Source organism: Diabrotica virgifera, chromosome 5 (genome assembly GCF_917563875.1).
Source record: "Diabrotica virgifera virgifera chromosome 5, PGI_DIABVI_V3a".
NCBI classification, from domain to species: Eukaryota; Metazoa; Arthropoda; class Insecta; order Coleoptera; family Chrysomelidae; genus Diabrotica; species Diabrotica virgifera.
In genome coordinates this window covers 49,915,283-49,928,184 of record NC_065447.1, presented here as the reverse complement: position 1 = coordinate 49,928,184, position 12,902 = coordinate 49,915,283, and the positions used below count along the sequence as shown (strand labels likewise).

General features: G+C 32.9%; 1 protein-coding gene across 3 annotated transcripts in view; it reads left to right on the top strand.

The window, feature by feature from the left end:
- Positions 1-12,902, top strand: part of LOC114341392 (leucine zipper putative tumor suppressor 2 homolog) — a 621,793-nt gene that overhangs the window by 571,689 nt on the left and 37,202 nt on the right. For all 3 annotated transcript variants that reach the window (XM_050652486.1, XM_050652487.1, XM_028292203.2), the window contains one exon: positions 6,143-6,347. In XM_050652486.1, the coding sequence (XP_050508443.1) occupies positions 6,143-6,347 (205 nt within the window). The remainder of the gene's footprint in view (positions 1-6,142; positions 6,348-12,902) is intronic.

Genomic DNA, 12,902 nt, shown 5'->3' with positions numbered 1-12,902 from the left:
ACCCTATTCTCATTTAAAAAATCATCGATTACGTATTCACGCCCAGATAGATGACGTCACTCGTGTGATATATATGCTAAAATATCATTAATAGTCCAGGGCGGATCAGTTTTGAGATGGACGTTGAGAGGTCACTCAAATTTTTTTGCAGAAATTGCTTGAAAATAAATCAAATAATAATATTTGAGTTATCCTCCCTCTCAAAAAGGTACGGAACATTGTTTAAATAATCAAAATGTCAAAAAATGAAGGAAAAATTCGATTTTTTTCTTGGTTTTTTGATTATACCTTTAAAAGTATTCATTTCCGAGAAAAGTTGTACTGACATAAAAGTTGCGTATTTAAACTTCCTACAATATAAAATTGGTTGAAAATTTAAAAAATAGTCACCCTAGTTGCAAAATAGCAATAATTGCAAAAAAAACCATACAAAAACAAGTATTCGCATTTTACGTTTTTCAACCATTTTGATACACTTAGGACCTTCATATTTCACCCAGAAAAACTTTATGATACATTAAAACAATACTGTAAATTTCTTTAAGATCGGTTTAACAGATTTTGCAAAATAAATTTTGCAATCCAGCTTTCGCAAAAAAAATTCATTTTTTCAAAATGTTACAGGACTGAAAATAAAGCAGATAGCAAGTTAAAAATTTTTTTGCTTATAGAAGTGTACTGTACCTTCCATTTGCAATTTTCAAAATTAAAATCGATTAATTACCACGGCGTCAGAAAATTTTTGAAATAAACAATAATTTTTGGTGCTACGCGCAGGACAGCGGTGTTCAATTCACACAAGATGATTTCCACCAAAATTTATTCCAATCTTTATCTAATATATTATTTTCTTACTCTATATTTTGTTGTATTTTAATATTTTAATTTCACAAAAATCAAACTAATTTTATTATTGTTTGTGAAATAGTGTTTAAACAATTGCATATGTTTAGAAATAATAAACTTTTATTATTTAAGTTAAAATATATGAACAAAGAAAGTTTTTGCTAATAAAAGTGTTATTTCAAAGGATAGAGTATGTGTTTTTATTTTGCAATAAACAAATTTATTTATTTATATCGAAATGTAATAAAAATTAAAATGTATCAATCATTATCAAAGGCCATTGGAATGCCCAATCAGAGCAAACTATCCGCTGTCCTGCGCGTAGCACCAATAATTAATGTTTATTTAAAAAAATTCCTGACGCCGTGTTGTTAATCGATTTTAATTTTGCAAAATTGCGAATGAAAGGTACAGTACACTTCTATACGCAAAAAAATTTTCAACTTGCTATCTGCTTTATTTTCAGTCCTGTAACATTTTGAAAAAATGAATTTTTTTTACGAAAGCTGGATTGCAAAATTTATTTTGCAAAATCTATTGAACCGATCTTAATGAAATTTACTGTATTGTTTTACTGTATCATAAAGTTTTTCAGGGTGAAAAATGAAGGTCCTAAGTGTAGCATAAATGGTTGAAAAACGTAAAATACGAATATTTGTTTTTGTATTTTTTTTTCAAAATTATTGCTATTTTGCAACAAGGGTGACTATTTTTTAAATTTTTAACCAATTCTATATTGTAGGAAATTTAATTATGCAACTTTTATGTCAGTGCAACTTTTCTCGGAAATGAATACTTTTAAAGTTATAATTAAAAAACAAAGAAAAAAATCGAATTTTTCCTCAATTTTTTGACATTTTGATTATTTAAACAATGTTCCGGACCTTTCTGAGAGGGAAGATAACTCAAATATTAGTATTTGATTTATTTTCAAGCAATTTCTGCAAAAAAATTTGAGTCACCTCTCAACGTCCAAATGTACTAATATTTTTACAGATGGGCCCTGGTCTATAAGTTAAAAATAGAAATCGACCTCTTTCGGGATTTTTCCTTAATGTCAGCGGTTTACGAAATAACGAGTTTATTCCTTTCATTTGCACCATACTGTATATTATAACAAACCGGCTTTTTCGAGGATACAAAAAATGGGGCCTACACGTCAATATAGAAAAAACTAAATATATAGAAGGGGAGAGAAAAATGAGTTACAACTATAGGGTGTAATGGTTATCGAGCCTAGCTCTGATTATATATACCTTGGAACGAGAATCCAACAAACTGGAAGGACACAATTCGAAATAGAGGAAAGAATTATGAAAGCCAAGAAAGTAATAGGAGCTTTGAACTCACTACTTTGGCAAAAAATATGTCACAAGAAAAGAAAATACAGCTATATAATAATATCTTTATAAAGATCAGAATAGCCATGATGATTGCCAACCTCCGTCGCGGAGATGGCACATGAAGAAGAAGAAGAATAATATCTTTAAAAGCAATACACTGTATGGATGTGAAACCTGGCAACTGAATAAGCGAACACAACAGAAGTTGCTAATACTGGAGATGGACTTCTGGCGAAGATCCGCCTGCATCTCTAAAGTTTCACACATAACAAATGAACGAGTACGAGATATTATGAAAGGAAAACAAACATAATAGAAAGAATCCAGGAAAATCAACTTTGTTGGTATGGCCATGTACAGAGAATGGAGGAACATCGATTCCCAAAGCTGATAATGGAATGGCAACCCCGGGAAAGAAGGGAAAGGTGCACACCGAAAACTTCCTGGATAAGTGGAATCCAAAAAGCAATGTCTGAGAGAAATATACGACCAAGAGATTTGACAGATCGACGCGGCTGGCGAATAGGAACCAGAAGGCGCAGAACGTTATAATCCGGTATTATATTTTATACTCGTATATAATCCCATCGCTGTTGTAGAAAACGGTAGGTACTTAAACGAAATGACATTTAAAAACTATTTACCAAATAGCAGTGGCGGCAGGTCAGAGGAGGCAAGAGAGGCTTAGCCTACCCATAAATTTTTTACACATGCTACACTGTTTTGTTTACTTTGCAATTTTGCTTCGCGTTAGAGATATCGGAAAAAGTTATTTGAACAAGTTTTTCCAAATAATGTCCTAATCCCACATACCAAAGTTCATCACAAAATTCGCACTTTTAGTTTTTTTCATTATTTTGTCAGGATCCTAAAATTGGATCGGAGGCTGCTGGCCGGAATATCTCACTTGTTAATGATCCGCGCAGCCCAGCAGCGTTTAAGGAGACCCAGTCTCCTTAGAGCTGCATTATCGCTTAACGCACACGCTGCCCGGAGATTGGACAAGGGCGGCTGATCGGCCAGCAGCCTCCTCTCCGATTTTAGGATCCTGACTACAAATAGTGAAAAAATTTAAAGTGCGAATTTTATGATGAAATTTGGTATGTGGGATTAGAATCATATTTGGAACAACTTGTTCAAATAACTTTTTCCGATATCTGTAATGCAAAGCAAAATATCGGTAATTTACCGTGTTTTCGGATTCGCAGTAGGCCGCTTTTAGAATTAAAAAAATACAGTTGAGTATCTTAAAAAATGTGAACCTTCAGTATGGACTGCAAAACTTAAAATCTGTTTATTTTGATATGCATATCTACTTACAGAGATAGAATTGTTAACAAATAAACGACACAAACTTTGGTAATACACTTTTACAATTAGACTAACTATTTTTAACATGATGTGATATTATGAAATAATGAATTATGATAATATTATAAAATGTAAATAAAAATGGTCAAAAAAATGGGGCCTTAAATTAGATTTTTTGCGGATTTTTTTTTGCTAGCGCAAATTTGTCTAGATATTTTACAGTTAGGTATAGCCTCCCCTATTGTAAAAATCACGAGCCGCCACTGCTAACTAGTTAATCAAAATAATATTATACTTACACAAAATTGTACAATCTGAGTTAAAAATAGGTTAATTAGGTTTTTGGTACATATCAAAATCTATTAAAGTACTTATTATGAATTATATTAATCTTCCTCTCTTCAGAAAGTTTTACTGACTTACTAAGCGGTGTTTTCTTAAATTTACGGTAGACCGATTCCAAACACATTAGCATAATTGTTGTTTCGTGAAAGATGTTAATATCACAATAGAATTTTAAATGAGTTAAGTAATATGAAAGATTGGAAATTAAATTTGCACGGTAACGATTTCAATTCAGTTCAGGTGTAACGGAACTATGTAGGATGATTCATAAAATTGTTCTAGTTTGTATATAATCGATCTAGATGTAAAGACTGAGAAAATTATAAGCTAATTAAATTATGCACGTTAATACGATGTGTTAAATGTATATCTAAAATTGTTTACAGATAAAATAAGGAGGATAGCCTCGTTATACCGTGTAAAATTTTATGTATCTATTCAATATTCTTATTATACAGTGAGCACGTAAAGGTTTTAATGAATTCATTTTCTCAAGAATCACTTTGGAAAAAAACCCCGAAAGAGGTCAATTTTTATTTTTAAATTACGACTTTTTGGCATATATATCATACTAGTGACGTCACCCATCTGGGTGTGATGACGTCATCGATGATTTTTTTAAAGAGAATATGGGTCGTGCGAAAGCTCATTTAAAAGGTAATTCAATTCTTTATTCAGTAATGTAAACATTAACATAGGTAATTATTTATATGGGGTGTCCAAAAAAATTTTTTTAATTCAATTTATTGACATAAAAAGAAGAATGTATGTAATTTATTTAATTTAAAATACATTTTACTGCTCTCAGAAAACAGAAGAAATGTTTATTTGAAAAATAATTATTGCTTTTCGCTTAAATTAAATGTATTTAATTCAAGAGGCAGGTGGTGGCAGCTTTAATATTGAATTTAAGTAAAAAACAATATTCATTTATCAAATAAACGTTTTTTCCTGTGATCTGACAGCAGTAAAATGTATTTTGAATTAAATAAATTACATACGTATTCTTTTCTTTTTTCTTCTTCTTCTCTTTTTGACTCCCTGTATAAATAATTATGTTAATGTTTATATTACTGAATAGAGAATTGAATTACCTTTCAAATGAGCTATCACACGACCCCTATTCTCATTTAAAAAAATTATCGATCCCGTCATCACGCCCAGATGGGTGACGTCACTAGTATGATATATATGCCAAAAAGTCGTAATTTAAAAATAAAAATTGACGTGTTTCGGGATTTTTTCCCAAAGTCGTCCATTCTCGAGAAAATGAATTTATTCCAACCTTAATGTGCTCACTGTATAACTTGTACGTAATACTTTGATAAATAGAGAAAATTATAAGAAAATTGCGAAAGTTAACATTTAACAATTCTCAGATTCCGCAAAGGAAGTTCTTCGGGAAGAAAGGAAGGAAGGAAAAATGTAAAGAAAGGAAGAAAGCTTAGCTGAAATCTGAAATACATGCCAAACAAAACACAAGAGGTTTAGCGGCAAAAAGCCAAAAAAGTCATATATATAATTATCCCTACGTGGACAAAGAGTGACTTTAGATAATAAACTGGTCGTTCCCTCTGGAACTGGAGTCGCGTCTGTACTAGTTAACAATAACAATAACATGACTGTAAATGGAAACCAAATAATAAGATAATGGCAGCTGTATATATCAGAGTTTTTTCAGTTGAAGTTGTGAAACTCTTAGAAGAAAGCAACTTAGATCTCTTGTCAAAAATTTTCAATAATACAAAACTTAAATTTCACAAGGTTAGCTAACCTTCTATATCCCTCCCTAAATTCAACAACGCCAAAAATTGTAACGACTTTTGAATAAGTCTCATATCTCAAATGTTAAACTTATTTCTTAAAATAATTTAGAACAAACTGACCCAATTGAAGCCAGCAATGGAATAAGACAGCGGGATTCCTTGAGTCCTTTATTGTTCAACCTGATCATGGATGAAATGATAAAAAAAGTATGAACTAAAAGAGGATACCAAATGAGAGAAAAACAACTTAAAATAATCTTACTTAATTTAAAAATTGTTTTACTTTACTGTTAAAGAGTTTCTAAATATGTTTCAAGTGAATTCTTTCAATTTAAGTATATTTTATAATAATAGGTATACTGATAAATCTAGGAATACTACCATTCATATAACAACCGTTTTCATTTTTAACGAATCAGGGTAATTCCATTTAACGATAGGTATACAAATTTGAAAAAAGTCTAATGTGTTACCGTTAATGATAGTTGTAAAAGTGATTAATGATACTGATAACAACATTTTGTTTTTTAGGTAGCAGCGATTTACGACCACCAAATAACGTAAACAACTACTCTCTAGATAGAAAGTTACGGTCTTCGTGTCCGTCTTCGACTTGTTCTCCACCCTTAGCGATGAGTTCGCTCTCTTCATTACCCCACAGTCACAAACTCGTTAATTATGATAGTTTAGAAAGTGTAAGAAAATCGCCGATGTCTAATGCTGATAGTTCTGGACCGTAAGTACTATTTTTCTAGTATGTATGTAGATATATATGTAGATATACAAACTCAGAGGCGGATCTACAGGGGAAAATAGGGGACATTCCCACCCAAACAAGGTCCAACATTAAATAAAATTGTTGAAACATAAAAATATATTATCTAAACGCAATATAAAACCCAATACAACTGCTAGTTAGGCAAATTAAGGGAACTTAATGCATATATGTTGTTATTTATGTCTACACTAGGTTCGCTTTCAAGATGCAGTAGAAATAAACAAACCAAGACACGAATGCTACTATGAGCACTCCCGAATCATAATTTACAATATATAAACTTTGGAAATCATGATTTGGGATTTACAATGTATATACTGATGTGATCTTGATTATTGATATGAGATAATATTCTTATATGTTACTTAATTTAATCAATGTATTAATACTAATCTAATTAATTAACCAGATCACATATCAATATGTTTTCAATCTCAGGGCGAATTATAAATTAATTACTTACTTCCGTGGCTTCTAAATATTTCTTAATGGTTCCTAATCGGGATAGAAAAGAAAAGAGTAAAAAAAATACACATATGGGTTACAATTATAATCAAAATATTTTTTATTTTATTTAAAAGGCAATCAATGCTTAATATTTGCTATTTCTTATTATTCTTAAACATAACATTTACAAATGGGAATCTTATTTCCTTTTGGTTTTCAATTGAAAGTTTTTATTAACATTTAACTATTAGGAGTTATTAGGAACAACTCTATTTAAGTTTGATGAAGCTTTTCTGATATTATTGATTATGTTATTCAATTTTTTATGTGGAATTTAATACGAAAAACCCATACATTCATGTCCAAACAAATGAGACTGACCTTTTCCTGGTGAACTGAAAATGTCCTCACACAAGACCCGTTTCCTGCTATCCTTGGCTGCGATCAAACCTCGTCCTGGCTTCCAGTAATGTTCTCCTTTGAAAAACTAGCTCGAATAGCTCTCGTTCCTGCTTTTGTCGTGATGCTGTGTTCTACCTTTTTCGAAACTGCTATCAGCTACCGGGACACTCTTGGCTCAAGGAGGTTCTTTTACTCTCGACCTGGCCTACTTCTCGTTCCACGATAGATACTCCACACTCACGGAACTACCGGCTTTCTCACTCTCCGTACACTACCGTCTACTACTCGACTTCACTTCTCGACAGCTCAAAACATTCTGCCCTCTATTTGTCATTCATTCCCCTACTTTCTAAATATCCCTTCCAGATTCACAAATCAAACTTCCACCACCAACTCTCATTCGCAGTATTCCTCAAAACCAATTTTTAAACTTTCTAAATATGCTTAATGGATTTCAAAAGAAAATATTTAATTCCCATTCTAAAATACTTTCTAACTATTTACAAATTTTAATGACCTATTCTCTCTTTCAAATGAGTCTTATTTAGCATAGGCTAATGATCGAAACCTTCCGCGAAAAACGATAATGAACTATCATCTATTTCACTGAGTTTTATTTAGCATAGGCTAATGATCGACCTTCCGAGAAGAACGATAATGGTACGCGTCATTCACTTTGTTTATCTAAGCACATTGTTCCGAGTTTCGTACGCTTATTCTAATCACTTCTTAAAATTAAATATAACAATTTGTTGTATACAGGTTGTTCTAAATTTATATGCCCGAGGTTGAGAAAATTAAAAATATTTTATATTAAAGTGAATTTTGTTTATAATTATCAAAATTTAATTTTCATATCAAATAGAAATATAACAAATCCCCGCCTTGTATTCGATAAAATTTATCTGCATTTTTAAATAAATTTTCTCGAGGCAAAACCAACTCCCTGTATATTTCCTTACTTTAATCTACGTCTTATATCCTAACTTACTATCTACTTCATGTAATTCTGTCTTTTATTCGTGATATTTGTATACATCGTGAATATTATAAATTCCTCGGATCTTTTCCGAGTTCCTGTGCCTCAACTCATAACTATTTATCCCATTTTCATTATTCACGATGTACGGGCCTTCGAAAACAGGCATCAACTTTGCGCAAATGCCCCCAGGAAGATTTGATACTCGTAATGCCCTCACGAGTACTTTTTCACCCTTTTGGAAAGTCACTGGTCTTCTTTTTCTATTTTGTTCCTGTCTTTGGATATATTTTTCGTTGCTTCGCCGTAATCTTCTCTGTACGGTTTCAATCACCTGTTGATATTCTTTTGGCTCTTGGTCTTCCCATGGCCTTATCGGCAGTACACCCTTCATGATGTATTCTGGGGCCTCTTTTGTTACTGTGCTCGGAATTGTATTTAGATACCTTTCTATTTCCGCCATTTTCCTGTCCCAGTGGCGATGTTGACCATCTGTTGCAATGCGAAGAAATTTCGTCACTTCCTGTATGAATCGTTCCGAAGGATTACTCTGTGGATGCCTGATGCTGACAAAATTTGTCTCTATTCCTCGTTCTCGAAGTTGTCCCTTGAAACGATCATTTCGGAAATACGTTGCATTGTCCAGTAGAATCTTTTTTGGTGTTCCTACTATGGCTATAAAATTGTCGATTTTTCTTAATATTTCCTGCCCCTTTGTGGTGCGGCAACTATATAATTTTACGTATTTTGAAAACACATCCACCATTACCAGAATATGTTTGTTCCTTTTAGTGGTCATAATTAGATCGCTTAACATATCTATTGCTACAATGTCTAGTTTGTTTCGGGCTTCAATATTTTTGGCAACATTTTCGTTTTTGAAATTCCGACTCTTATATTTTTGACATACATCGCACTTCTGGGTAATTTCCTTTGCAATGCGGTAATTCTGTCGGCTGATGTAATTTTCCCTAAAAACGAGCCAAACTTTTCTGCTACCGATATGCCCATTGTCCTCATGTAATTTCTTTATTATCTTTTCGGTCAATGTCTGTGTCACTAAATATAGTTCCTTTCCGTCTATTCTCTTAAAATATATGTCATTTTCTATTTCCGCTCTTCTTTTCTCTCTTTCCTCTAGGTCTTCTTGGTTTGTCCTTATCTCATTTAACGAATATATCCCTTCTTCTTGTATTAATCTATTTAGTCCCACCTGTAGAGTAATTGTTTCCTTTTTTCCGGTGTCCTCATCCCTTGTTAGAGCGTCGGCTATTATGTTGTCTTTTCCTTTTATATATCGGAACTCAAAATCATACTCCTGTAATAATAGAATGCCTCTATGTATTCTATTATTTACTAATCTATTCTTCATGATGTGTACTAAAGCTGCATGGTCTGTTTCGATTGTGAATTTTGTTCCCAATAAGTAAAACCTCAATTTGTTTACGCAATATAGTACACTGGCAAACTCCAATTCTGTAACACTATATTTTCTCTCATGTGTTTTAGTCACTCGCGATATAAAACATATCGGCACTTCTTGGTCGTTTTGTATTTGAGACAGAACTCCTGCAAATTTTTGTATGGACGCATCAGTTCGGAGTATAAAAGGTAAATTGTAAATGGGGTGGTATATTTTCGTTCCTTTTGCGAATTCTCGTTTTAATGTTTCGAAAGCTTCCTCCTGTTCTTCTTTCCAATTCCATTTTATTCCTTTTTTAAGCAACTTTATCAGAGGGATTTCCTTTTGGCTCAAATCGGGAATCAGTTTTTTAAAATAATTAATCGTGCCAAGAAAACCTCTCAATGTTTTCAAATTCGTTGGTCTTGGGTATTCATCTATGAGCTTGACTCTGTCTTCGGATAATCTTACTGTTTTGGTGTCCAATTGAAAACCCAAATAAATGACTTCTTTTTGAAAAAATTGACATTTTTCAATGTTTAATTTCAATCCCGCTGTGTCCAATTCTTCCAGAATTATTTCTATGTGTTTCAGATGACTCTGAGTATCTTGTGAAAAAATTAATAAATCATCGATATAATGAACTATGAAATCTTCGTGGCGATTCAAAATGGTATGTAGAGCTCGGACGAGTGCAGCACAAGCACTCTGCAATCCAAACGGCACTACCTTAAACCGGTAGACAATACCATCAATAGAAAAAGCGGTGTAGTTTCTACACTTTTCAGCTAACGGTATCAACCAAAAACTGTGTTTTAAGTCAATTTTCGAAAATATGTGTGACCCGGTGATTCTTCCAAAAATGGCCTCGATGTTTAGAGGTGATTCATATTGTGATACAGTGTGCTGGTTGATATTCCTGGCATCTAAACATAATCTCAATTCTCCACTGCTTTTCTTTACTATCACAATCGGGTTAACATACGGTGAATCACATCTTTCGATGATTTGATCTTCCAACATTTTATTTATTTCTTCTTTCACCTCTTGTCGATACTTGTATGGAATCGGGTAAGTCTTTGATCGAAAATTTCCCAAGTTTTTCACCTCAAATGAATGTTCTTACTTTTTAGCCACTCTGTTTTCCTCATTGATCAAATTTTCGTAGTTTCTTAACATCAACCGCAATTCTTTTTCTTTCCCTTCTCCACATATCAATTTTCTGTCTTTTTTCTCAGATTCTTCACACATGTTTACCGTGCATTCTGTATCCTCGTTTGCATATACCTCCTCTTCAAATACCACTGTTTCAATCATATTCTTTTCACTTTCATTTTTTAGCTTTATTTCTTCTTCTCCTGAGCCCGTCTCTTCTTTTGAGGAATCCCAGGTTTCCTTTGTTTCTGATACTCTCAAATTTTCTTCTTCTGGGCTCAACTCTTCTTTTGAGGAGCCACAGGTTTCATTTTCTTTTATCTTTTTCTGACCTTTTCTCCTTTTTCTTCTTTGTCCTTGCTTCGCTGCCAAATTCATTTCCACTGTTTGTTCTTTACCTGATTCGTCCGTATTTTGTTTCTCATGTTCCTTGTCCTGTTCTTTTTCTTTTTCTTCTGTTAGTTTCATCGTATTATTTTTAAAATCTATCACTACATGTTTTTCTGCCAATTCGTCCACTCCTACTATCATGTCATGTGACATGTTTGGCATTATTACACATTGTAGTGCATACATATTCTTACCCAGTCGTACCATTACTCGTATGCCTTCATTTATAGTTGCCAATGTCCGTTTGTTTGCGCCCACTAAATTTACCCTAGGTATTTTGTAAATTAAATTTGTTAAGTTAACTTCTTCTATTAGTTTTCTGTTGACCAATGTTATTTCAGATCCAGTGTCTATCATAATTTTAATTGGTTTCTCGTTGATAAATCCATCCACAAATTTTAAATTAACTCCATTTTTCTTTTCGTTGTTTCCTGCCAATTTAATAAACTCCTTGGGGTGACAAAAGATTCCTGTTTGATTTTTGGTTTTTAGTGAGCGCCGTCGTGAAAAGACGCCGGTTGCTCATCGTTGTTTATATTTTCGTCATAATGTCTCTCTCCGTCATATTCATCTGTCTGGGTATTATTTACTTCTCTTCTATTTTCTCTTGTTCTGTCGGATCTGTTTCGGTTTTCTCGATATCCCTGTTCATTTTGTCTACCATTATTTCTGTTTTCTTGATTTGAGCGTGTGGTGTTTCTATTCTGGTATTCTCGATTTCTGTCCTCATTCCATTGCCTATTTCTTTGTTCATAATTTCCTCTTCCGTTGTCTCTATTTTCGTTTTCCCTTCTGGGATTAAAATCTCGTCTTGTATAGTCTCTCCTATTTTGATTTCTATCTCTGTAATCTTGTGTTTCTCGGGGCCTGTAATCTTCTCGCGACCTTCTTGATTTTCTTTCTCTTAGACGTGATTCTCTTATTTGTAGGAATTGGCATAAACTATCTATGTCTTTGTAATTTTGCAATGTGATATGGTCTTCCAGCGTTTCCTCGAAATGTCTTGCAATCAGTTCGACTAATTGTTCCGATGAGTAATTATATTGTAAATGTTTTGCATTATTGTAAATTTGCAAAGCATATGTCCTTTCTGATACACCCATCCTATCATTGTATTTCCCATTTTGCAATTCCTTGTTAATTTCCAATTGTTGGACTTTTCCCCAGAAATAATTCAAAAATTTTTGTTCAAATTGTTGCCAATTGCCGAATTCTTCTTCTTTGCTATCGAACCATAGGCTTGCTTCATATTTGAGATGGTTTCTGATAGTTTCTTTTGCTGTTTCGAAATTTCCGATGTGCTGTATTTTCTTTTTCAGGCTATTTATGAACGGCACTGGGTGTAATCTTCTTACATCCCCGCCAAACCTTATCTTCACGTCATCTGTGCTATGTATAACCATTTCTCTTCTTTCTCCGACATTCTGTTGCGTATTGATTTCCGCAATCTTTCTTTCCACTTCTTCTATGTCTGCTTGAATAGCGTTTTGCAACTTGTTTTCCAAACTTTCCATTTCTTTTTTCTGACAATTCGTTATCTCCTTTATTTTGCTTTTGATTTCTTTAATCTCTGTCTCTTGTTGTCCCATATCGTTCTTGATCATTGTCAAAAATCCTTTTACTTCCTTTTCATACTTTCCTATGCGTTCCTCCATTTTCTTGTTGTTCTCTTCTATTGCTTGTTTCATTTTTTGTTGTGTTTCATCCATTTTTTGATCCAATTTTTGTTGTGTTTCAT